The 27,331-nt window shown below is 29.4% G+C and overlaps 1 protein-coding gene across 1 annotated transcript in view; it reads right to left on the bottom strand.

Moving 5' to 3' along the window:
- Nucleotides 1-27,331, bottom strand: part of LOC107449703 (DENN domain-containing protein Crag) — an 85,875-nt gene that overhangs the window by 24,804 nt on the left and 33,740 nt on the right. Inside the window, exons 11-25 of the mRNA XM_043039786.2 lie at nucleotides 24,786-24,879; nucleotides 23,737-23,818; nucleotides 22,439-22,481; nucleotides 21,255-21,395; nucleotides 21,034-21,175; nucleotides 19,786-20,195; nucleotides 18,062-18,093; nucleotides 16,149-16,308; nucleotides 14,100-14,228; nucleotides 11,616-11,892; nucleotides 9,228-9,359; nucleotides 7,923-8,066; nucleotides 4,489-5,553; nucleotides 3,527-3,730; nucleotides 644-845 (exon numbers count right to left, since the gene is read on the bottom strand). Of these exons, the coding sequence (XP_042895720.1) occupies nucleotides 644-845; nucleotides 3,527-3,730; nucleotides 4,489-5,553; nucleotides 7,923-8,066; nucleotides 9,228-9,359; nucleotides 11,616-11,892; nucleotides 14,100-14,228; nucleotides 16,149-16,308; nucleotides 18,062-18,093; nucleotides 19,786-20,195; nucleotides 21,034-21,175; nucleotides 21,255-21,395; nucleotides 22,439-22,481; nucleotides 23,737-23,818; nucleotides 24,786-24,879 (3,257 nt within the window). The remainder of the gene's footprint in view (nucleotides 1-643; nucleotides 846-3,526; nucleotides 3,731-4,488; nucleotides 5,554-7,922; nucleotides 8,067-9,227; nucleotides 9,360-11,615; nucleotides 11,893-14,099; nucleotides 14,229-16,148; nucleotides 16,309-18,061; nucleotides 18,094-19,785; nucleotides 20,196-21,033; nucleotides 21,176-21,254; nucleotides 21,396-22,438; nucleotides 22,482-23,736; nucleotides 23,819-24,785; nucleotides 24,880-27,331) is intronic.

Genomic DNA, 27,331 nt, shown 5'->3' with positions numbered 1-27,331 from the left:
TATATATAGAAATATAGAAGAGTCAGCAATTTGAAAGTTTCCCCTAGATGGCAAAGTTACTGATTTCTCTTTTGCTATGATTGAACATTTTTCTTGAACAGGTTAGAATGAAAAATGAATTCAGGGGTAAACATAGCAGCCAAAATGGATAGGAAAAAATGCAGTAGATATTACGATATAATATAAATTTCATGATAAATTTTGCATAATGTACTAAATATTTTACACGTAGGGAATTTTTAAGAATTTTTATAGTCATCAAAATAGAGAAACTGCAATATTTTACAGTTATGACTGACATTAAACATACTTGAAATGTTACGCATTATATTTACTCATAATTTTGAATATTAATAGGCATTTAATTCATCAAAGATAGTTAGATAAGATTTTTTAAAATTAATTTAAAAAGAGACTTCCGAATTAAAAAAAAACTGAAAATTTTATAACAAAAAAGTTTTTAACTGATTTCTATGACTTAGGTTCGCTTCATTATGTATTAGTAATACTTATTTAAATATAAAACTAGGAGAATTTTAATTAAACCAGTAGACAAGAAAAAACTGCCAAAATCCAGTAGAGTTGGCAGCCATGGGATAATAATGATTTGAAAAAGGAAAGTAAATAAGCAATTAAAAAGTACCGAGTGTTCAAGTTTGAATCATCAGCACTCCAGCCTTCCATTATCTCTTCATCGTACAAGAGAGAGGAGCAATGGTGGCAACGAGAACAGGTAGTCATCACGATCTCCAGAGCCACTCTCTGACTGTTTTGGCTATCATTCTGGGATGAACTCTGTTTCTCAAACATTTCATATACCTGAGAGGAAAAGACCGGTGCGCTACCTAAATAAAAATAAATAAGGATATTGCTTTAAATCAAATGAGATCAAACAAACATTTACGCAACATCGATATTCAACATATATTAGCAGGGTGGCCACTTAAATATAGAAAAGAAAGTCCCTGTGTTTTCCCTGTACATATTATGCACAATATATTAAGAAGAAACACGCAAGCACCATGCTCCTGTGTGTGAGCTATATTGGGCTAATTATATTGGGCTATTTAATTGCCCTATTGGGCTATTTAATAGCTGGAAAAACTTAGAGAAATAAGGAACAGCTCAGCATAGTATTTAAAACAAATAAAGCAATAGTAAATAAAATAGTTTAGTATCGTTGAAATATCATCCTTAAATATTCCATAGATAAAGCATTGAGTGGTCACCATTTTTTAAAAGAGAAAAACAAGAAACAAAATTCCCTGTATTTTCAGGTTTTCCCTGTGGAGTGGCAACCCTGATGAGTCAGCAATCAACTGAATATTTCTAAACTTTAATCAAACTATCGAACACAGGGATGTATGAAAAGGAGATTATTCTTGGTAGAAATTACAAAGTGATAGTTAATAGGCATTCAAGCTTCACCCCCTAAACATAAGCTTCCATACAATTATTTGTAAACAGATAAAGAACAAATAATTTTCACTTTACTCACATATATGATATAAAATTCAGAAAACTGATTCATGATTTTTACGATTTTAAATGAATTTTTACTTATGAGAGAGAGAGAGAATCAAAAAGGTAATGAGAAAGAAATTCAAATCATAAAAGTGAGGGTGAACCAATTTTTTCAACCTTACATTTTTATAAATATTGTAAATTTTAAATTGTGAAAAACGACAGTGAAAGATACATTATAATATGGCTACCCTTTAGTGAGTATGCCAATGATTGTCATACTTAAATAGAACAAAAATATCAATTTTGTCTCAAGTAATAAATTTAACCCAGAATTGGCAAAAAACACGATTTTTCAGATTTAAAACAGATTTAAAACAGATTTTTCTTTTTGATTTTTTTACATTTATCAATCAAGACTCAGATGATAATCATTAATAAGGTTTAATATTATGCAAAAACATTATAATTAAAGCCAATAATATTTTCAACTTAAAATGATTAAAATTAGTGAATAATTATTGAAAAATAATCACCGAATAAATGAAATCGTAGTGTTTTTTATGCAAGCTCAACACTCTCATGGGTTAGTAAAGGCAAAGAACCAATTTTTCAGTTAGATATCGAATGAAGAATAAATTATTTCGATCAAGAAACAAAACAAAAAATCAATTTTCTAAATTACTTTTGATAGAATAAGTTTATTATTTATAGACATAAATCACACAATTAATAAGTTTCAAAAGTAATTGTATTTAAACAATAAAAATTAAATGGGTACAATTGAAATGCTATTAATTCATTGCCTGCAGCTGTGTATACATACACTTCCCTAAGCCAATGCGTTAACTGCCCCTGGTATATATATATGTCTTTCTGAAGTATGCATTATGCAATGTGCTGCTATCAGTAAAACTGCTTCCACAGATTTGGAATGCAATAGAATGATCTTGAGAGTGTTTTCAAAGAATTTCAGACAAATTGAGTCAGGCATGCCTCTTCTTTTCTCCAGTACACACCAAAACACACGCCGTTGTGCGAACCAGTGGCACTGGGGAAGTGAATCTCGAAATTTTCTTAGGCAGGTAAGCGGTTAAACAGCAAATTATTTTACATACAGCTAATGAATAATTATAAAGTAAAACATCTCCGCAACAGCCCATTTTAATCTAGAGTGGGCAAGGCTCCACAATTTTGTGGCTAACGACATAATTTTGGTAATGTGTTTAGCAATGCGCACAGGCCGCCTCTACTTCCCAGACATGCTGGTACCTTTCAATCTGAAGCTGTGGGGGNGGGGGGGGGCGCTTCAAGTTGTTACTGGGGATCGAGCTCCAGTTCTTCACAATGACAGTTCAGTGCCTTAACAAAGGATGGTTTCTAATTATTTCTCTGGCAAAAACTTTAATATTAATAAAATGAAACTTTAAGAATGTATTTATAAATTACATCGAAAAATAAAAACTTTTCTGACTCTAAAAAATAAAAAAAAATCAATTAAATTGTGATTTAAATGCTAATCTTGATTTTTATATTGGATGGGGAGGGGATAGTAGAGATCAACAAAGTCAACCTTCATCTATGAAAAGGTACCTCAAGATTGAATCGAGTTAACATGTCTTATATACTAGTAAATTGGAATTGTATTTTTGTAGTGGCAGACACACTACAGTACTCCCCCACCAGAATTATATCTATGACAGAATTCGATGAACGGATACTACTAGTTGATTCATTGCTGTTTCGTGAGAAGCCGAGAAAGCTGTATTAAGATCACCGTACTTTCAAATGCTTCTATGTGGACCATCCATCGAAGTAGGCGTGTTCAGATCAAAGTGGGTGTTACTGTGAAGACAGGCATCACGTCCTGGTCAACAATATGGGGACAGTTGTTATCGACTATGACAACCTTCATCTATCAAATGGTACCCCAAGGTTGAATCGAGTTAGCGTGTCTTATATATTAGGGAATTGGATTAGTATTTTTGTAGTGGTAGACACACTACAAATGGTATACTAAAACAGAAATAAACTCAAGTGAATAAAAGAGGAGTAAACTTACCAACATGGTGTAAGGTTCCAGGTGAATCCGATTTCACGGGCGTTCGTTCTCTGCCAAGAAGACCACCGAGGGGTGAATCGCTTACATCAACAAAACCGGAATAATCCATACTGATACGATATCCGTCAGACATTAAACCACCAGAATCAGTATCATCATATATGATTAAATCAATATCTTGTTGAGAACTCAAAGGTGTGACATCTAAGATGAGTCACACGGTTAAAACAAATATATAAATTTAAATCTCATTTCAATATACTCTTAAAAGCAATCATGTGTATGAAACTCAAAAGAATATCTTTCCTATGTATGATCTTTATACAAAGCTACAATTTTCAAACGATTTATAACCAAATACATTTGGCCACAAGAAAAAAAAATCACCTTAATAACGATTAGTATCACCATAGTAGGATTCATGCCCTGCTTTAAAAACTCATTAAAAAAAATCTTTTCCTTTATTATTAATAGCTGAAGGGATAATTTAAAATAATTCTGAGTATTGAATTTCATCATTACTTTTCCTTAATGTAGGTGTTTTATCAGTCCAAACTTAAATAAAACCATTGATAGTTCAAAGATAACTTCTTGATTTGAAACTCTTTGTTTTATCTATCAATTAATAAAATATTAATCAGTTAATAAAATATTATAATTGTGGATAATAATAGAGGGATAATGGGGATCCACTTGTGAAAAGGAACCCAGAAATATGGACACGTTAATTTCCAAAGTCTAACGAAATTATTAAGACAGATATATCGCGCCTTAATTGTAACATAAATGAATTTTTTAAAAAAATTATCGATTTCTATTTTTATTCTTGGTTCTGAAGATATTTTAATTCTTTTAGTTACTAATTTAGTTTTAACAAATCTAGGCACAACAATTAGTAAAGCATCAATATTGAAACTTAATAATAAAACAGTGTTTTATTTAAAGAATGAAAAGGAACTTACTTTTTGTCGGAGTATTAGATGCAGAAAGAGAGGTACGGAACTCATTCAGCTTCGAGGATACAGAGGTGACAGCTGATTTTAAACCTTCAAACAGAACTTCAGAATGCCTCGAATTTATCTTTGAAATACCAAAAGAGGAGGAACTTAGAGGTAAACTGGCTGGTGAGTCGGTCAAGTTACTTTCTGAAGAATTGTCAATTCTAGGAGTTACGGGAAGGGTGGATGATCGGGACATGGACTTCCCAACGGAATTGACCATCACTGCTGGGACGCTTTCCTTGCGTTGCTTGAGTTTGGGAACTGAATTTCTAGCACCACTATGGAAAGTTGAGCTGCGGGACACCTTGCTGCCAGTTTTCCGACGAAAAGACTCTCTGTAGACATTGCCAAAAGTAGTCGTAATATTGGATGCAACACCTTTAGCACTGCTTGAAATGTCCCAATTAAGCCATGCTTCCTTCAAGGGACTGAAAGTTGAAGATAAAAAATCTTGAGAATTATTTAACTCTGCTTCTTCGGAGAAGTTTTTATCCTCTGCGGTACTCGATAGAGAACCTTCCTCGGACGACATGTTAGAAACAGTACTTTTCTTAGACTCAACAGATATCTTCCTCTGTTTCTCGATGAGCACGCCAGAGGACTTGTGTTTTACCGGAGACATCTCCTGTTGCTCCGCTTCGGGTTCCTCGTCGCACCTGGTTAGGACACAATTTTTGGAAATTCTATCTTTCTCTTCCCTTTTCTTATCAAAAACAGTCATCTTGAGAGGAGAATCAATCCACTTTGAGATGGAATCGTAAGAGTCACGGCCCGCTCGGATCTTCCTTATGATTTGAGCGTCACTACCGAAGCTGTGAGATCTTAAGAAAGGAGCTTTACTAGTCTTTTCGTCAGGAGTATCAGATATCGGTTTATTGGGGGAACGTAGATGGTAATTTAGAGAAGAGCAGTTGCATTCTCCAGCACTCTTGTGTCGTCTGCGAACAGGCGTGTCCAGTTCACAGAATTTCATGTCTTCTGTCAGAGAGGTGCGACTAGTCATAAGTATTCCAGCACTGCTGTCAACTGAAATGTTATAAGATAATTAAGACAATAAGTAATACAAAAATAAAATTTGCTATTTAATTTTATAAGGCAGTGTTTCCCAAACTTATGACTTTTGTGTACCCCTTCTAAATTTTTCGTAACGCTGTGTACCACTAATAAAAAAATGAGTATTTTTTTAAAAATATGTTCATTTTTTATTAACTCTGCAAAAAATAGCCAATAGAAAAATTGTAAATTTACATGGCTAGCTTTGTTTTTAAATAAAATGCTTTGAAATTATTTTGTTGCAAGATATTTAGCATAAGAACGTGTACCCCCACTAAATTGTTCCTGTACCCCTGAGGGTACACGCACCACACCTTGGGAAACACTGTTATAAGGGATAAAAATTTCATGATTTTAAAAGATTTTTTTATGAAGAAGAAGCCTTATAGTAAAGATGAGACTGTGTTTTAAAATTAAGCTAACTTGCATAAATTCTATAAATAAAACAAGGTAGAAATTAGTTATTTAGATATTTAAGACAATAAGTAATACAAAAATAAAATTTTCTATTTAATTTTATAAGGGATAAAAATTCTATGGGATTAAAAGGTTTTTTTTATGTAGATTAAACCTTCTAAATAAAGATGAGATTATCTTTTAGGCTAGCTTGCATAAACTCTGTAAATAAAGCAAGATAAAAACTTTAAAAAAATTTAGTCACTGGTCCATGGACGAGTGGCTAATTTGTTAATTCAATTAGATACAGTGAATTTAAATATAAAGTTACAATGCTAAGAATGTGTTATGATCATAATTATGATGAAATATGCTACATTGTGACAATGGAAGGTGTTTTCTATGAGGCATTGCAAGCTCTTTAGTACCTATACTTCCGTGTTATTGTTCATGGTGTGTTCTGAAGCCATTTGGCTCCCAACGTGATCATTGTGTTTTGAGATTCTCTTGAGTAGTATTTCTTGCATATGTGTATTTGTTATCTGATTTATTATTTGTGTTTAAAAGAAGAATCGCCATTTGAAGACCTGCCATTACCAGACATAAGAATTGCCATTTGAAAAAAGAATCGTTATAAAACACTTCTTACTTTGCTAATTGTATACCAACTTTAAAATTTAAACCTAAATGATAATTTGTAAAATGAACATAATCTCGCTGCTCGAACAATATGCTACCACTATCGTATGATAGAGCACCAAGAACAAACAGTAATAAACAAGTAAAAAAAAAGGCCAAATCAGAACTGGCAAAAAAGCGAGTTCTTTCTAAATCTAGCAACGATGTCACCATTTTTTTACAAGACATCTCTAAATAACTAAAACAAATTTATACATATCTTATGAATACTAATATCAATAATATCTTATGAAGTAAAGCAGATTTGAGCTCAGAAATTACATAATTTATTTCTTTTATTAAAAACAAAATTATCTACTTTAAAATATTGCCTCGCAGAATAAGTAGCTGTATACTTTCTAACCAGAAGTAGAGCAGGTCAAGAGGCCGAGATTGTTGCTGTTTACATTTATATTGAAAACACCATCCATAACATAGGTTAAAACAGGAAAATGAAAAATCAAAACAGCATATAATCTCTTTACATACAATTCCCATAGCTGCCAAGCTGGATAGGAAAAAATCCAGTTGATTTTACAAAATGATATAAATTTCATGATAATTGTTGCATCATGTACTAAATATTTTATACATAGGGAATTTTAGGGATTTTTATTGTCATCAAAATAGAAGAACTACAATATTTTCCAGTTATGATTGACTTAAATGAACTTGAACTGTTATGTATTATGTTAACTCATAATTTTGAACAGTTATAGGCATTTAATTCATCAAAGATAGTTAAAAAAAAAGATTCTTTAATTTAAAAAGGGAGTTCTGATTAAATATAAACTTAGTATTTTAGAGCAAAAAAAAAGTTTTGAACTGATTTTTATAAATGAGGCTCGCTTTATTGTGTATTAGTAACACTTATTTAAATATTCAAGCAAGCAATAATTTCTCCAAAAACTCTATCTCAATAGGGATTTTTTTAGGAAATTTTCTGAAATGCACAAAAACCAGGAGAATTTTTATTTAACCAGGAGAAACTAGCAAAATTCAGTAGAGTTGGCAGCTAAGCATTCCATACTTGCCAGTTCGGGGGACCACTGATAATTATCTCATCGTAATTTGAATAAATTTTAGTGAATCAACCTTATATTTGTGCCTTAATATACAATCACATGTAATTGTTTCTTTTTTTAAACAAAGATAAAATTGTTAAGGTAAGAATTTGCAATAAAAGTGAAGGAAAAAAAAGGCATAATTAAAACTTGAATTTTTTTTACAAAACCCGTAAATTGTTTTTACAGTAATTTTGCACTAACCTGAACAATCTTGGAATTGAGAAAGACTACCAATACTGGATGCTGAACTTTTCACAATGCTACCGACACGGCATCTGAAGTTATCTGAAGCAGTAAAATCTATTTCTTTAAATTTCAATTTCCTAGCTGCAGAACACTTGGGGGCTGAAAATGCAAATTAATTAATATTATTCATTATTTTGCAAATTGAAAATTGTAAGAGTAATTTTCTTGCCAATTCTCTGATAACTGTACTATCTCTATGTACTGTTTAAATTAAAAATTTCCTCTTACACTAGTGCTTATTCTCTAAAAGAGTGAAATAAACAGCTTAAGAGAGTGTGCTAATTCAATGCAGCTCAATTTAAAACTGCTAACTTTAAGGTTGTTTTACAGAAACACAACTAAATTTATACATTAAAACTTTGCTATATATATTTTTTTTTAAAAAATTTTACAAACATTTTGTATGAATTCTCTTATTTATTTCTCAAAATTTTACAAAAACTTTGGAATAAGAGGTAAAAATGCAAAATATGAGAAAAATATGAGTTAAACAACCAAGAAAAAGAATTAAACAACTTGAAATTTAAGATAACTATTTTCCATATAGTAAATTTATTAACAAATGATTTTAATTAAATGCTGTTTTAAGGGATAAAAAAGTATCTAATTTAACACAACACAACAATAACTCATGTAAAAAATTTTTAACTTTCAAAAAGAGGATTATCAATAAAGTGGGTAAGAAAATATATTGAAAAAATTATCTTGCAAAGACATATGCTGACAATAGAAATTTCAGTTTAATTAGCAAAATTTTTAACTTTACTGCAAAATATATTAATCTTTAAATAATTTTCCAGCAGTCTGGTTTTTAAAACATTTCTAAGGCTCTGATAGTTAAAATTTAGATCTCACAGGTGAAACAAAGTATCTAAGTCTTTATTTAGAAAAATATTTGCATAGCATTAATACTTTTCCTGGATTTGGTGCAAATTTTGTTACACTCAGGCCCTTGAAAAAAAAAAAAAATCGAAAGTCAGCAATTAACATTCAAACTACCCACTCCTTAGCTCAGAAAATAATAAATTGACCAACAATTCACCAGATTTCAACAGCATTTATCATCATTGGCGCAACAGACTAGAGTGGGCCTTAGCCTTCTTCAGAACATTTTCCTGTGAAGTTCTCTTTGTTGCCAGTTTAAACATCATTAAAGATATAAAATATTCAGACGATACACACTTGGTATAGTGGGAAAAACACAAATAGTTACAGCCTGGATAAACCTTGTTTCAAGCAAATAAACATGTTATAAAGTACCTTGTTTAAATTCTTGACAACAGGCTTTTTCTTCTTTTTCAAGTTTACAGTTATCAGCAGGCTCTTGTAGTGATAAAGATTTGATTCCATCAACATGGTTCATGGAACTGTAACCCCTATCAGATGATTCATCTACAAAAAGAATGAACTTTGCATTCAAATATACCTTCTTTTATGCTGAACATGACATTTAAATATTAAATGAAATAATTTTTTAATATTTAATAACAGATGTTTTATATAATGATATCTGTCACCATCAGAAAGTAGGAATTAGTAAGATTGAAGCTCAAAAATGGGGAGATTTCACCAAAAAATTGGGAGATTTTGTAGACAAAACAGTGCAGACAAAAAAAGAAAAAAAAAAAAAGAAAGAAAAAAAAGAAGATATCACACTGAATAACTCTTGTTCTAATGATCGGATTTTCATGTGCTAATTGAAATCAAATACAAAAACTTACTTTCTTTGAAAACATACATATTTTTTTTTTACATATTTTAATTTCTGACCCTAAAAATATTGAAGACAGACAAATTTCCGAAAAAATTGGGTCATAAATTGAGGCGGTTGAGAGATTTATAACATAAGTGGAATAAAAAAAAAAGAAAATGTCAAACTACATCAGCATAGAAAATAGTGTAATTTAACATAACCATAAATTAATTGCATGATTGACAAGACAGCAAAGGCTAGTGTATCTCCATAAGCAACCAACAGAATGAAAAAAGCTTATGAATGAAATAAAAACTTATACTTTTTCATTAATTTTTCGTGTTTATGAGAAAAACCAGTCTATAGTTTATAGAAAAACTAGACAACTGACATTTTTAGATGATTTCTAGCCAATATTTTTTTAAAAACTTCGTTGAACATAAAATTGGAATATAGTAATAAATAATTTATGGTTTTCCAAGATTTTAGAATTTGAATGCATGAACTTTTCATTTGACACTATTTGTGCTTTTTTACATCATTTTATTTTCATTTGTATGAAAATTTTATACTAAGACCAAATTTACATAAAAATAATATAATTATATACAAAGCTATTAAGTCATATTTCTGAAGCTCACAAGAAACGAAAGCCACTATATCGGCATGGTGATGTATGCGTTAAATCGATAATTTGTGATATATCGATTCATCCAGGGTGCGCTGCCATTTTTTTCAGCAAAAATGAAGCACCTTTTAAGCACTCAGAAATATTTTTAAGCACTTAAAAAAAAAAGATCATAATTAGGCAGGGTTGCCAAGTTTTTGACAATTGACGGTTTTAACCGTCATGACAACAAAAAAAAAAANAATAAAAAAAAAAAAAAAAAAAAAAACAACCTTTGGCATAGCTTTTGACAAATATCAAAAATCATTAAATTTTGAATAATGTAAAAAGAATGGCCTTTCATCAAAGTTTCTTACATAGTTACATACATTTATTTATGTTTACCAAATAAAAGATGCATTTTGGCGAATTAAAGACCGCATGTAGCCTCATCTTCCGGTCTGCAGGTTGGGCACTCCTATTCTATTTTCTAATATCTACAGGGTATCTGCTACATTTTAGATTTTCAAATTCATGACTTTCTATGACTAATTCCAAGAATTCTTTATGACTTAACGAAGTTACTATTTAATCTGACAATAACACAACAATAAATTTAAAAAAGCATTATAATAACATTAATTGAAATGATAGGTAAAACCAAAACTGTTCTACTCCGCTTCTTCCTATTTATAGATCTTAAATTTAAAAAAAAAAGAGTAAAGAAAGAGTTGAAGCAATAAAATAGTTGGGGAAAAAAATACACAAGAAAATTTTTTTTTCTTCCCATGCTGAATTATAGTCTAAAGATACTTTTCTTGTTCATCGGAAAGGAAAGAAATACTCCTGATTTTTCTGTTCTCATTTCGGAATTAAAAATAATTCGACAGTAACTGGCTTGCTTCAGCTAGAATTTTAAATTGGTAAAATAAAAATAAAAATAATTCTGAAATCACAGAAGTTTAAAAGATAATTTGCTCTAGAAATTGTGTTTTTTCCTTCATTTTTTGAAAGAATATCATAGTTTTTAAAGAACACGATAAAAACAATTTATATTTTAATAAAATATGACGACTGTTAGTGGGGATCTTGTTACAAATTCAAATATTCAAAACACCATGAAATTGGGGGGATTACATTTTAAAAATTAGACTTACAGCGATCTAAATCTATGACTTCTAAAAAAATTGATTTTCTAAATAAAAACAACAAAATAGTTAAAATCATGACATTCCAGGACCAATTTTGTTCAATACCGAAATTCATAACTTTCCAGGTGAGCAGATATCCTATTATCTACTATTTTTACTCCATAAAAGATTTGAATAAATCTGACATCAAAACAAACCTGAATTGTTCTGATCATCCCTGAGTTTGATTAAATCGGGTAAAAATTCAGCTGGGTTGCTTATCCTCACAATGGACACATCGTCCGGATTGCTGCTCTCCGTACTCGCTCTGCTTAGGCAGTCCAATTCAGTTTCAGAACACAATGAAAGAGACCGCCTTGCCTTGTTCTTCAAGCCCTGCCTGAATTGGGCCACACTCAAGATGACATTACGAAGGCGATTCCACATCAGGGTACTGCTTGCGTCTGCAGCAGGCCATTTGCTTTCTAGAACAGCCTGGAATTATTTATTTCATTTTAAAAATATGTTATCGCAAAAGAGTAGAAATAATTTATTCTACAGATCATCTAGCTAAAGTGCAAATTAACTAGGATTGCACATCAGAGTGCTGCTTGTGTCTACAGCAGGCCATTTGCTTTCCAGAACAGCCTGGATTTTTTTTTTAAATATCTTTTCACTAAAGAGTAGAAATAATTTATTCTACAGATTATCTAGTTAAAGTGCAAATTAACTAGGGTGATCCATTAAAATGACAAAAAAAATAATTGTTTCCTTTCACAAATTATCTAGGTAATACGCAAATTTCCTTAAAAATCTACACATTGCATGCAGGGGTCTGTCAAAGTTTTTCGAAAGGTACTTATTTTGTGAAAATTTAGACATAATCTTGGGCATAAAATTGTACCCATATTTAAAATTCCACACAAATTACTGTCCATAGCTATATTTCAACTTGAGTTTAATAAAAACATGCATTTAACACTACTAGCACTAAAAGTTAATTTTCATTATGAGAACATTTTCAACTAGGTCATACAAAAAAAAGTTTCACAGAGAAAAAAATGTTTCGTAAAAAATAAAGGTCTGCTAGAATAAATTTACAATAGTTTTTAAGATAATGTTCGAATGTTTAGAATAATGTTCGAATTTCGACTTCCTGTAAAGCTTATAGAGGACTCATCGTTTCATTTTAAAAAACTCCGCGAAAAAAAAAAAACGCTTTGGCATGACGTAAGTGACCAGTTGGGCTTAGCACATTGCATTATCTGACCAAACACGTCATACCTTTTCGTAAAAGACAGCTGGCAGAAAAGCTTTTTTCCATAGATTGCAACGAGAACGGGGTTTGCATGAGAACTTGTTTTTTTAAAAGTGTTTTGTGAAACTACCGTTTTTCCTAAAGTTGAATTTGTGAAGGTACCACTAAATGGTAGTAAATTTACCCTAAACAGACCCCTGACATGCTAGGCACTTGCTTAAGCAAAAATAATATCTTTGCTGAAACAGTAGCAGCATTTCTTACAAGGTGTCTACCAGGTCCCAGGAAAAACAATTAATGACCTCAAAACAAATTTTCAGGACCTCTGATTTTTTTTGGCTTTTTGCTTTTAACTACTTTTTACAGAAATTATTAAATTTATGTCAATATTATTGAATACATTTTACATTCATAAGATTAGCAAAATATATACATACCAATGGACCATTAATTAGATATACTGCTGTTTTTTTTTTTATGTGAAAATTTGGTGATATGCTTTGATGCAGCACTTTACATCAAAAAAAAAAAAAAAAAAAAAAAAAAAAANAAAAAAAAAAACTATGGAATAATGCAGTGTTAAATTCTTTTCCTTCAAGTTTTGAATAATTGTTATTTTCAATTTGACATTCTGCACGGGGCAATTTAACAGTAAAAAAATATTCCAAAATATAAATAGAAAAATAGGTCCAAAAATAGATTTAGAATAATATCTTACAGTTTTGTATTTTCATTTTTTCTTCAGCCTTTCTCACAATAAAAATATGTAAAAAACAAAGAAATACTAGCTAAAAAATTTTTTTTCTAAAAGGAAAAAAAATCTACATAATTATTCACATAAATTATGTGTTACTTCAAATTTAAGGTTTTACATTTTGTTTGCACAACTGAAAAAAAAATACAGTTTAAAATTTTTCTACGGTTTTATCTTTACTAAGGGTTAGCAGACACAGAACATTCAGTTTCATTTAAATTTGTTTTTATATTGTAATTGTTTTTCTAAAATTAGTCTGTTTATTAATGACTTTTTGCTTCCTCAAATGTGAAAATTTCAACTTTTTCTTTGAGAATATTTACTTTGAATAGTTACAGAACAGTCTTACTCTTTTTGTCCTTCAAATTTGACTGAAAAATTCTTTTTTTCTCTTTTAATTATAGAAAACACTGCCCATTCTCTTAGATTATGATTACGTGCCATAGATATAATTAAAAAGGTCCATTTCCGCCAACTTTCTTAAAATTCCATACAATTTTTTTAAAATCATTTTTGAGTCATGCAGATTTTAAATTCTGATATTTTTATTACAGTGTTATTATGGCAAACTAATTTCGAATTTAACAAGGCAAACTTATTTTATCAGTGGACTGAATGTCAAAGATAAAAACAGGAATTTAACAAAAAAAACAAAAACAGGCATCATTTTAACAAAAATCAAAATCATACTTTGTTATAATAACCATAAGTTATTGCATTGGGTTGAACACCATAATGCTTCATTTCGAATAAAATTTTCACAGCCAAGGTTGGCTGACTATATAATCCACATAACAGCATCAACACTCTATAGCAAACCTGTTACAAAAACAAAAGTTATCAAATTTGCAGTAATTGCAAATTGAATATATAAAAATATTATAATGATTTTATATATAATGACTTTATAATATGTCAGGTATATATGGGAAAAGTATCACAGTTTTGTCAGTCCAAATGTAAAAAAGTAGTCATTTTCTCTGAGATAAATAAAGAGAAATAGCATTAAAATAATTCTTTCTCAGTGCAGTTTTTATCATTGAATCATTTTATATTTCAATAAACTTTTTTGCTCGATTTTGTTGTTGTCTTGTCTATGACAGTGCTAAATATTTCAAAAAGTTTCAAGAATGAATTTTGCGAGTTCGGTGAAAGATGTCCTTCGACAGTGTGCAGAGTTCAAAAAGTGCAGCCAGAATGGCTTGACAGTTGAAAATGTGTTCTGGTGTTAATTGGGTTTGGGGCAATGTCTGTACAGTCAAATCCTGTTTTAGTGAAATCTGAAATAACGAAAATTTCAATGTAATGAATATTTTCTGAATCTCCATAGAAACAATGGATTTAAAATACTGATTTCACGAAATTGGTAATCCGATTCAATGAAGGTGTAAATAAGCAAGAATTCTCATTTTCTCTCATGATCAAAACACTTTTCCATTCCTCAAAAGTACACATTGATCTCAGAATTCAAATATTTTTGCATCTTCAAAAAAAAAAAAAAAAAAAAAAAAAAAAAAAACAACTTTCAGATATTTAAGGGATATGTCCAAAAAAAAACGAGTCACTTGGTAGGGACCACCCTGTAAAGACTAAATCCCAACCCATTCATGTTACTGCAGACGATGATGATGGAAAATGTGAAGCATTGACAGACCATGATATTGTTCTTATCATTTAAGAAAACAAAGAAAAATAGCTTCCTGACAGCAGTGATGACGAAGTATGTTCTGAAGAAAACGTTTCTGTACCTACAGCTTTACAGGTCTTGGCCAATTTGGAAGCCTTAAAGAAATATTTAGCAACACAAAAATCTTTTCGGATACTTTGTTTGATAATGTGCATAATTTGAAGAAGTTTGTAATTTCTACTGGTTCTAAATAATTAGCACAGAATTTTTTTTTTTTTTTTTATGGATTACGTAATTTCTGATAAATAGGGAATAATAAATCCCTTGTCCCTTGTAATTTAATTGTTTTTGTGAGCTTTTAAAATATTGATTTGATATTTTCTGCATGTAGAGTACAAATAGATCAAAATTGTAATTAAATGCAATATTTATTATTTTTTATGCGAAAAATTCGAATGTAACAAAATAATTTTGGTTAATGTTTAAATTCTTAATATCGGTATAACGAATAATTGTTATTGCGTAGCGACTGCTTCGGTCCCTAGGAATTCGATAAAACGAGATTCGACTGTATATTATAGTATGAAAGCCATAGTTAGTTTTTGTGAGCTTTCAAAACATTGACTTGATATTTTTTACATGTAGAATTCAAATAGATCAAATCTGTAATTTAATGTAATATTTGTAATCTTTTCATGCGAAAAATTCCAATGTAACAAAATAATTTTGGTTAATGTTGAAATTCGTAATATCAATTCGTTAAAACGAGACTGTATCCAAGATCATTTATGAAGTACTACTTGACTGATTTAAATTGCTCCTCAGGGTTCCAAACAAGTGACAAAATGTACAACATAGCATTTCCTTAAAATGCATATCATATACAAATAAAATAAAAAAAATTTTAAAAATTTATTTGATGGTTTAAATTTTTTTGCTGTTTTTCCTTTATTTCAAATTGTTATCAGTAATGAGTGCACACATACAACGGTATATTTGAAAAACAACATAATTAAATATGGGAGAAAAAGTGAGAAAATAAAATGAAATCAAATAAATAATAATGATAAATTGGAATAATTTATTTAGAATTTTAAAAGCAATGAAAATACCTCATCTGGTTGGCAAATTTTATATTTTTGAATTTGAGCCAGAACATCAAATGAAAGCCTAAGTGCACTGCTTTTGGATGGTGAGTTTCTTACAAATGAAGGCAAATGAATAAACCATAAACTAAAGCAATAATTCACCAGGCACCTATAGAAACACAAAAGAAATACATTGTTCAAATATATTTATCACTTTATATGTTGCACAAAAATTAGCAATATTATATGCTTTTTCTTTTTGATGGGATACATCAGAATTCTCCCTACAAATAAAAAAGGGCACTTTGAGTTTTGAAAGGGCAACAAAAGGGCACTTAGCAAACATAAAAATTTATCAAAATGTAGTAACTGAATCTGATCCTCAACAATTTTTAAATTACCCTCTTGTACTATTTAATGTGCAGATTTCAAAAAATAATTTTCTCTCATTATCAAAATTTGTAGTTTATAAAAATAATTAAAGGCTTGCTAAAAGACAATCTCTGTGCATAATTTTTTTTCAAAAAAAATGTACACCAAAAAAAATTATGAGGAAATAAACATTTAAAGGTGCATTTTTTTTTTTAAAAAAAGGTATTTATTTAAAAAATAATTTTAAAATTATTAAACAAATTTATTAATATACCAAGTCTCGAAAAAAAAAAGAGATACTTATACACATTTAACAAGTTGAGAATAACCTTATCAAAGTAAATATTTGAAATAGATATCAAAATTAAACCTATACACAAAAATATTTGCCAGTGTGTAATTATTATTTAAACAGTGAAATAATTCTTTTCAAAATAGAATATGAATAAAAAGGCAGTTTTTGATTCACTTTCTCTGATTTTCCTTAAATAATCAAAAAGGTTATATATTTTTAATATAGCTTTACCTGACAGTGATTAGCTAATTGCAATAAAAAATTTTTTACTAGTTTAAATAATTTAAACATTTGCAATTAACAATTTGAATATTAATTTGATTGTGTCAAAATGCAAATTTTTCTTCACTTCTGACAAGGATTCAACAATTATATATGGAAAGCAGAGATTGTCAATATGTATAGATGGGCAATTCCATATGTGACGGAATGACATTTTGACTTGCATGATGACAATTAATTGAAGTTTCTATGCATCTAATTTCAAATAAACATGATTTTTTCTCATGCATATCATTATTATTGGTATAATGTGATTCATAAACTAGAAAAAAAGAATTTTGTATTTTTTTTATTTTTAATTTTATGAACTTTTTACTTGTGTGACGGAATGACATTTTGGCAACCANGTAAATATTAAAAAGTTTGAACCCTAATGAGTAACAACATGATCAATGTACAAAAATACAATACATTTCAAATACTAAATGAAACAGAGTTAGTGTATAATAAGTTTTAAAATAATACATACTGCCTACTAGGACTGGGAGATGCAAGAAATTTTATATTGTGATACATCGTCTGTTAGACATCGCGATATAGCGATGTATCGCGATTTAGCATTTATTCAAAAATTATCTATCATAAATCTTTAAATTAATCAAAAAGGAATAAATCTATTACAAAACAAAATGTCTTAAGTAAAATCAAACCAAAGCTTTATTTTAATTTTTTTTCAAAATTAAAAATGACTTAAGATTTATTGGTTTAAAAATAATAATAAAACTAGCAAAATATTTTACAAACATGCATTCAAAATTAAAAAAAAAAAAAAAACTGAAGAAATGTTAACTTAAGTAAAATATTTTTTAAATTATTAGTTGAAAAAAACCGTGCTTTTGAAGCATTGTTGGACCTTCTTTTATTTATATACAGTACAGAACCCGTTATCCGGAAATCAGAAAACCGGAAAACCAAAAAACCGGAACGAAATTCGATAAATTTTCCCGCCATTTTAAAAAAAAAAATATTTTTTCCTCATAAGATTTTAGGATTTTTCGTTCTTTTTTGAAAGATGTTTACCTTACCATAATTTTGGAAATAATCATTAGTGTATTACTCCATCATTTTTTCTTCTTTTTAAGATTATTTCCAAAAAAAAATTTTTTTTTTAGTTGGGTTTAACATTAAAAAAACGGCTTTTTGTAGCGATTCAGAAAACCGGAAAAATCAGTTATCCGGAATAGCGATGGTCCCGATCGTTCCGGATAATCGGTTCCCTACTGTATTTAAAATAATTAAGTTGTACACACGAATTGGATGCATCAAAAAGGGGTTAATTAAATTCATCTTTCGAGATTCATGTGTTGCAATAAATAATATTGTATTAAAAATATCGAGATTTTAAAAAATGTATACAGAAATCAATAATGATATCTATGGAAAAATTTATTGAGAAAATGATAGAATTAATGTGTCAAATAGTGAATACTCATGTTTGAGATTTGAATTTCCCGTACAATATTATCGGAATTTTAAAAAATAATTTCAAAAATCAATCAACAGCAATAACTGCCAAAAAGGCCCTATCGAAACGCCACACGAATTTTGCGTAAATCGAGCGAGTCAAAAAGTAATTATTCAAATGGGTGATTCTAATGTTGTGCATCATAATAATATCGGAATTTTAAAAACCATGAGAAAATTAACTAAATTAAATGCAAAAGAAAGAGAAAAAAAGATTGTAACACGGATTTACGATGGAGTCAAGAGTGTTGATTACTGAAATGCAAGACTTTTTTCTCTAACAAATCTGCATAAAAAGAGCTTCATGCAACAATCTGCTTAGTTTTCCTTATTGATTTGAGTTCAAAAATTTTTTCGGTTACTTCTTTTCTTAGGGTTTTAATTCATTTCAATAAGCATAAGCACTACCAGTAGAACTGAATTTCTGAAACTCTGTCAATTTTGAAGGTCAGTGTGGGTCTTCCACTTAGGTACCTTAAAACTACCCCCCTCGACCAATATTATTCTTTACTTTTAGAATGCTCCACTTACCTCATGGGGTACCATTCTAAGCAAAAGGAAGAATATATTAATGAAAGAACAAATATATTAATGAAGGAAGGACATGATTTCTTCTTCTTGCCCGTAGCCCTCTCACACACATCTCTTCTTGTATGTTCAACCCTCAATGCAGGGTCTTATTCTAGGCGATACAAAAACGATATTTTGTTTTAAATATTTTAACAAGACCGAAAAATTGTTCCTTTTAACTTCAGGGACTTATGCAAACCAACATTAATTATTATTTTTTTAACAATATTATTTATGGACGATCCCTCAGTTAACCATTTTCAAATATTGTGATAAACTTCTTGATTCTTTTGCTATTTGTACAATAATAAGTAATATAAAACATGTTTTTAAAGTCAATTCCTACTTAGGTCAACAATGAAAAATGTTATTTTAGTTACTTTAATAAAAAAATTTTCTCCCATATTAAAGTAAAATTAATTAATTAAATTTAATTCATGAATTAATATCTGAAAAAACTGTATTAACATCAAGTGTCATCAACTTCAAGTTTAAAAAAATGTATTTGAACTTGAGTGGATGAATGAAATGTATTTTATTAAGGATTGGACATTTGAACTAGATATATAGGGAGAGTGTGAACTAATAGTAGGAAAAATATGAAGAAAAAAAATTGAGCTATATTATTTTTATTTAAATGTAATATTTCATTAAGACATAATAAAAGAATAATCTTACTCTTTGAGCACTTCTGATTTCCTGTTTGCTTCGCCGTGCCATTGGACTATTTGGCATTGGACTAGCTTGAGCAATTAGCTTTAGGACAGATTTCACTGGATTCTTATGAAACAACTGAGGTTTCAGAGTACCAAATTGTTTGTACCTGTACTCTAGGCCAGGGGGTAGGCCAATAGGCTCAGGAGGTGCGACAAACACAGTCCTATCGCTCACCTGAGATTCGTCAATTTCTAAAAACTTCATGTCATAACCAAAGGAGTCTATTTTCTCTGTACATTCGTCAAAGAACGCTAAGCTTGCATCCTTGTCAGAAACAAAAGAACGTTCCTCAATAAATCGAATGAACATTTGAGTCTTCATTACCATGGAAAAAAATCTGCCATAAGCTTTGTCCCGACTTCTTAAAAAACCTGAAAGACAGAAGCCATCAGATTTAAGATAAGTAGCTTAAATTACATATGGGGACCCAGTTTCTAATATAACAATTAAGTAAAAGACCCTCTTTTCTCCCTTCTCTCACTGATCCGCAGAATAAAAACACAGTAGACTATGAAAAAAATAAATAATAAATATTAAAGTTAATTTAATATATTATTTAAGTTATTTTCCCTCAAATACATAAATTGATTTTTTTATTACATTAACTTTTGCTGTTATTTTCTTTAAGTGCGTAAAATTTTTACTTGTAAATTTATAGAAAAAATATAGGGACCCAAATTCAAATACAACAATTTAGCAAAAGTTCCTTTACTCCCTCACTGATGCACAGAATAAAAACACAACGGACTGTGAAAAAAATAAAAAATGAAGACATTCCTTTTGCATAAATTTTCACAGTACTCACTTTTACACTGTGGTTGCTGTTTGCAGAAAGAAAAGTAAGATAAAAATGACAAGCTAAAAGTAAGAATTCAGGCCATTAACAGAAGGGCAATTATTAGAAAACCACATCCCTCTTTGAAAAAAATCAACCCTTCAAATTTTTGAGGCATCGAACTCCCTGTTAGATGCTGATTTCTCCTGCACACATTCCCCATATACATTAGAGTTAAACTATATGGAACGAGCAGCTTTAAAGCAAAGATAATTTTTAGAAAAAGCTGAACACTTCAAAACCATATACATTAAAACTGAAAAAAAAAAACATATGTAAATCTGTGGAAAACTGTTCAGAAACCAAGAAATATGGTCATTTACTGCTAAACCCAAATTATTCAACAGACAATAATGAAAATGAATAAATCATACCAGATAAGTCAAATAAGGAATTGGGATCAGTTGTCCCAATTGTTGGTGCACTAGTGATTGGCAATAAATATGAGCGATATCCTTTCAAAATAGAAGCCATAAAACGTAAGAACGCTTCTTGTATTTCCAATTCAAGTTGGCGCTGAAATAAAACAAAAATGTTAGATGAACACAAACATCTTTTAAGTACATCTTTCATTGATTATAAATAGCAACTTTACCTCAATCTTTTTTGTTTTAAAGTCATAGTCTATTAAGGCAGAATTATTGGATAACAACAGCGACTGAGAAGCACTACTTTTGATAGACCCTAGCTTTCCGTATAGAGACATTAAAGTGTTACGCAGATCTCTGGCAGGTTTCTGGAAGGAAAAAAATAACTACAATTGCATACCAAAAACATTATTTAAAAAATTGTATAATAAAAAAATTGTATACCTTACAATTCAAAAATTTTTTCAACTATTATTAAATAAAATAATAAATATTTAGTGAAATTAATTTTTGTATGGAATTATCCTTGGATAAATGAATTTCATGACTGTGTGCAAAAATGTTTAAATTTGTTAAGAAGTTCTCGAGATACTGCGAAATATGCAAAAAGTAAAATTAACATTAAGGGGTCAAAACTTTGGATTGCTCTCCTGAACAAATTATGGAGACCATATCTAGGGGATCAGAAATCTGAATTTGTTGACAGAAAGGGGTGTTTATTCAGAGAAATGTTTTTGTGTTTGATTTCGTAACTTAAAACACCACCTGCATTATTTAATTAGCATAATTTAGGTCACCCCTTCAAACCATTAAGATTGAGTCCTAAAATGCGAAGATCCGATCATTCGAAAAAAAGTTATTCGCCCAAATAAGGGCTTATCTCCCCATATTCTTAGAGTATGGCTATGTTTACCAGGGAAAAGAAGATTTTGTATCATATTGGCTAACCTAAAATATTACCTACATAAACTATCTAGCACATATTAAATTTCTTAGTCTTATAGTTTTGCACATGAGGGGAAAAAAAAACAATGGAAAATAGTGACAGTAACTGTACAATTAAAATTGAAAAATAGAGAATTTGGTCAAAAAATATTTTATATAAAAGTTAACAACACATACACAAAGGGTAGAGAATGATAATTTTTACTGAAATTTTTGTACAAAATGTTTTTTAAAAGTCTTCAAAATTTTGTTAAAATTGAGATGTAAATTTTATTAAAAGTTTTTGAATGGTGGGAAAAAAATCAATCAGAGCTTGTAAACAGAGGGAAAAGTTTTCACCTATGTTATAATCATATAAAGAGAGTTTAGGTGCTTGGCCCTGGTTGGGCGTTGTGTATTTAAAGAGAAAAGTTCAAATTACTTTTCAGATAAATTTATTAAAGAGGAGTAGTCAATTGTTATTTACTTTAGGAAGGAGCTTTGTGGTAAGGCTTTTCTTTTCTTCAGAACTGAAATTAAGGAGATTTTGTTACATATTGAATAAAGATATAATTATTATAAAATCAAACAGTTTTTTCCTTTTTTCTAGAAAAAAATGAGGTTAATAGGAATATAAATAAGTTTAAAATGAAACAAAATAATTTATATAAAAAAATCATTAAACAGGGTTCGTAGCCAAATCTTTCAACAAAAATAAGCACCTTTTAAGTACTTTTTAAGCAATTAAAAATATTTTTAATCACTATATACTTTAATAAAATGCAAAATAATTTTCAAAGACTTTATATGATCATGATAAAATAACTACTTTCTGGAAAAGAACTCTTATTCTTGATTACATTAGACGCCATAAAAAAATAGAGATTTTTTCAGTTCGATTTCAGAGGGTGGAAAATGAAGCCTGAAACTGAGAATATCTTGCAAAATGCAGCAGAGTTGCTCACGAGAGTGCTAGAATTTCTCCGAACCCAGCTCAGTAGGCGCACGCGCGGACTCGCAAGGATTTCATCAAACATGTAAAATTATTGGTGCTTTCATACACAACGGAACGACGGTACACCGAAATGCACTGTGTTTGAATGAGTTGGGAAAACGTTGAATAGAACAATGTGAAAACCACGCTTTTGCATAATACATGGCGAAAATCGACATGGTAAAGAAGAAAATAATTCATTTTCGAAAAGGGAAAATTAAGCACTTTTTAAAAATGAAAATAAGCACCTTTAAGCACTTTTTAAAAGCACTACACACCCTTTTAACCCCTTCCTTCTCATTTCCGTGAAAATGACGGGGTGAGGTTTCGCTCTCTATTTCTCGCTCCTGTAATATTTCCGGGCTGGAGTGTTCAGTAGTAACGCGCCAATAAGAATAAAACTAATTTATTTCTTTTGACCGGAAAACATTTTATTTCTCATTTTACACAACTGATGGCAGTGCCAGGATATTTTTAAGGTAATTGTAAATAGTTAGTTTATTTTAAACTAGATGTCAGCACTAATCAAATAGCATTAGTAAAAAACACAGAATAGCAATAGTAAAAAAAAAATAGGCACTTTTATGACAGTTTTCTTTAAAATTAACCAATCGTTAAGGGGTTAAATAAAGAGAAACATTTTAATTAAAGATAAAATAAATTATGATTAAAAAAACAAAAAATTAACAATAAAAAATATAGATAAAATAATTAAAAAAACATGAAAAAAAAGTTGAATAAGAACATTTATAAGAAATCACTTTAAGTTACAAAAATTTATATTAACTTACGTAAAAATAGAATTTGTATCAAGATCAATGCAGGTTACATCTTGAGGAGGATCAAACAAATCAAAGTATCGAGAATCAACACCTAAAATGTATCCACATAATTTTTATTATCATAAAACAAGTTTAAACCAAATTTTAATTCAAAGAATAATAAGAAAAAGATAATTTTACTAAATTCTTATGAAATGTAAAATATGACATTATCCTATAAGATAAACTAATACGATGATGTCATGTTTTAAGAAATTAATAAAATTCTATACTTAGTTTTTAATGACAAAGATATAAAACTTATTTTATTTTGCCACTATTGATAAGCAATCTATCCATGTAGTGTACTTTAAATACTCATTCATACCCCATCTCTGCCAACCCAAATTTTTAAAATTGCAGAAAATTCACTACAAAGTTGAAGAAATTACTAAAATTAAAAGATTTTATTGGATTTAAAACTCTTACAAACTGAAATATTAAACCAAGAAATAGTTCTTATTTTTCCATTTTGTTATCTTATTTCAATAATAAAAAATTTACTCATGATTATTTCAAGCAAAAATCTTGATCAACTATTATTAATCCTGTTATGATTTGTTTGCATTTTTATACTTAGAAATTTTTTTGCAACATTTGAAATTTCATGTAGTTTACTCTAGGTTTACCAGAACTATTAAAATTTAAATGTAGGTGAAAGAACATTTCACCTGAACGTTTTAGTTTATGCATCTTATTAAGGAGTTTTAAAATGATGAATGAAAAATATCTATTCTTTATCTATCTATCCAATCTTAAAATCTATTTCATTCTACTTATCTATCTAGAATTATCAATTCTTAAAATGAAACCTTTCTGAAGAGCTTTCTTAAATAATATATTTAGAGAAAAGTCTATTTTTATGATAATGTATTCTGTTAAAGGTATGTTTTAACATTTGTTTTTTGTAAAAAGTTCAATTCAAGAACAATAAAAGTTACAAAGGTAGACCAGATTTTTGTCATTAAAATGACTCCTACAATGAGTAAATTTATTGCAATAAGCTGTAATGATATTACCAACAAGAAATGGCACAGGTGCACACAGGACATCAGATAAACCAAGCGGACACAGAGGAATGTAAGGACATTGCCAATGGAACGGGAAAATGAGCTAAAAAAATAGACGGATACAGCTCAGAATACTGCAAAAAATAATCATTTATAGAAAACATTTTCCTTCTTGTGACTACATCTTCCACTAATGCCTATGTAAGTTTGTAATTTGTTGTTTGTAATGCATGCTTATGTAAGTTTGTAATTTGTTGCTTGTAATGCATTCTTATGTATGTTTGTAATTTGTTGTTTGTAATGCATGCTTATGTAAGTTTGTTGTTTGTAAAGTACCCTTACGTAAGTTTGTAATTTATTTATTTTTGCTGATAAGGTGGGATTCCAAAATTGCTAAAAATATGCTTACATATAATAATATCAATACAGATATTCTTTTTTTAAAAAAAAATCAAATAATATCATCTTCGGTGAGAAGTATTGTCCCAAAATGTATGAATTTTTAATAAAAACGCCCAAGTTGTCACAAATTTTAATTTGTTTAAAGAACAATTATAAATTCATTTTATGAAATACCATGTTTGTGATAAAAACATACTTTTTCAATAGAGCATTTTCTCCCCATCACACTCTGCCTGAAAAGAGACGTGTTAACAGGTTCGTTGCTGATTCTTGCGATATCACATGATGGACAACTTTCCAACAATTTATATCAATGATAAGTGGATTATCCTCAGTTAGAATATCCAAGTTCCTCAGAATAAGATGTTTAACAGATGATGATCCGAATGAAAACCTGTACTTTTACTGTCGAAAGGATGACACTAAAACTCAGACAGGCATGATTGGAGGATAGCACAGTTCTTTAGCGGCTGAACTCTCATGCGTTAGACTCGTACAACTCCACCTTCTGGTTCTGTATATGAGACGACAGCTATTTTTGAGTATACAGTATGGGACCCAAAATTCGGCACTCACGGGACCGACGAAATTACGTATTTCGGAATTTGCCGAAATTCAATGCCAATATGGCGCCCATATATTACTATAATTCAATTATGCTGTTAATTTCAGAAAAACCAATAAATTTAGCTAACTTTCAATTGTAGATTATGATGGGGTGAATCTAAAACTGTCCCATCTTTAGAAATTTCATTAATAAAAACAATAAATTTCATTAATTAAAATAATAATCTATATGATATAATCAAGAAGAAATAATCCGAAGAAATAATTCAAGATGAAATAATCCAAATCTTTTGAAAAAGAAATAATCGTTTCTTCTTTGGCGCGAGATCATGGTTCTCGTTTTTTTCTTTTACATAACATTTTGTTCTAACAAAAGATGCTCACCTCCCTTAAAAAAAAAAAAAAAAAAAAAAGCTAACAAGAAACTACAAAAAAAGTAACAAATTATGCTAATTAAAAGTAACAATTAATGCTAATTAACAATGAATAACTTCAAAAAAGAAGCAAACAACTAATAATGATAAAAAAAAATTTAAAAAAAAAACAAGTTAACAAGGAACAAAAAAAAAAGTAACAGTTAATAACTAATAAAAAGATAAATAAATCAAATAAAAAGATAAATAAATCAAATAAAAAAAAAGCAATTCATTTTGTACACCATGTGAGAAAGAAGTTTCAATGTCAAAAGGGTGTGGCTAATTTATGGTCAAACAGGAGAGAGAAATGTGGGGACAAACCAGTAAAGCACTTGCACAGCTGTCAAGATTGATTGATCAGTTTCTCCCAACCTGAATTTGTTTATTTTGTTCATTAGAAATGCAGATGTTTTGTTTGACACAGATTTATTTTTTTTTCTTCATGTTTTTATTTTTAAAAGATAGAATATAGTTACTTACTTCATGAGAAAAAAATTCCAAATAAAAAGAGAACATGACTGACTTTTTTTTTCTCTTATCAATAAAAATTTCTTAAAAAAAAAGAAAAGAAAAAAAAAGGTCGGATTAAGTGCCGAATTTTGGGGTCCTGTCGGATTTCAGGATGACGGATTAGGGGTCCCATAGTGTATTATAAGTCAACTAAAAAGTGGATCAGTTAATTTGGTCTTATATTGGTTGGTTGAGTAGGGTTGTTGGAGGAGACAGATCCTCAGCCTCTTCCTCTAGTCAGGATGTAGGTTGGCTTTGGATTGCTTATTCAGCATTGCTGGGTAGATGAGCAATAAACTGCATTTATTGTGAGTTTGTGCTGAATTTCTAGTTCCAGAGGTGGCAGATTTGTACCATCAAAAGTACATAACTTTGTTTTTGTAATCTAAAAGTACATCTTTACAGGTTACATTTCTTAACTAACTGCTTTAACCTAATTTAAGTAACTGACAATTTTGGTGTTTTTATTGGATACTACATTTCTCACACAAGATATTATTAAATTTGAAAAAAAAAAAAAAAAAAAATTATTTAGTGTCCACGTGAATTGGCCATATCACTTTTTTAAAAAGTTGAAAAACGAAGAATTCGTTTGGCACTAAATGACGAGCATTACTGCGTTTGAAGTAAATTCAATAAAATAACAGCAATAAAAGATTT

The sequence above is a fragment of the Parasteatoda tepidariorum genome, chromosome 7, assembly GCF_043381705.1.
Source record: "Parasteatoda tepidariorum isolate YZ-2023 chromosome 7, CAS_Ptep_4.0, whole genome shotgun sequence".
NCBI lineage: Eukaryota > Metazoa > Arthropoda > Arachnida > Araneae > Theridiidae > Parasteatoda > Parasteatoda tepidariorum.
This window is presented reverse-complemented; position numbering and strand designations above follow the sequence as displayed.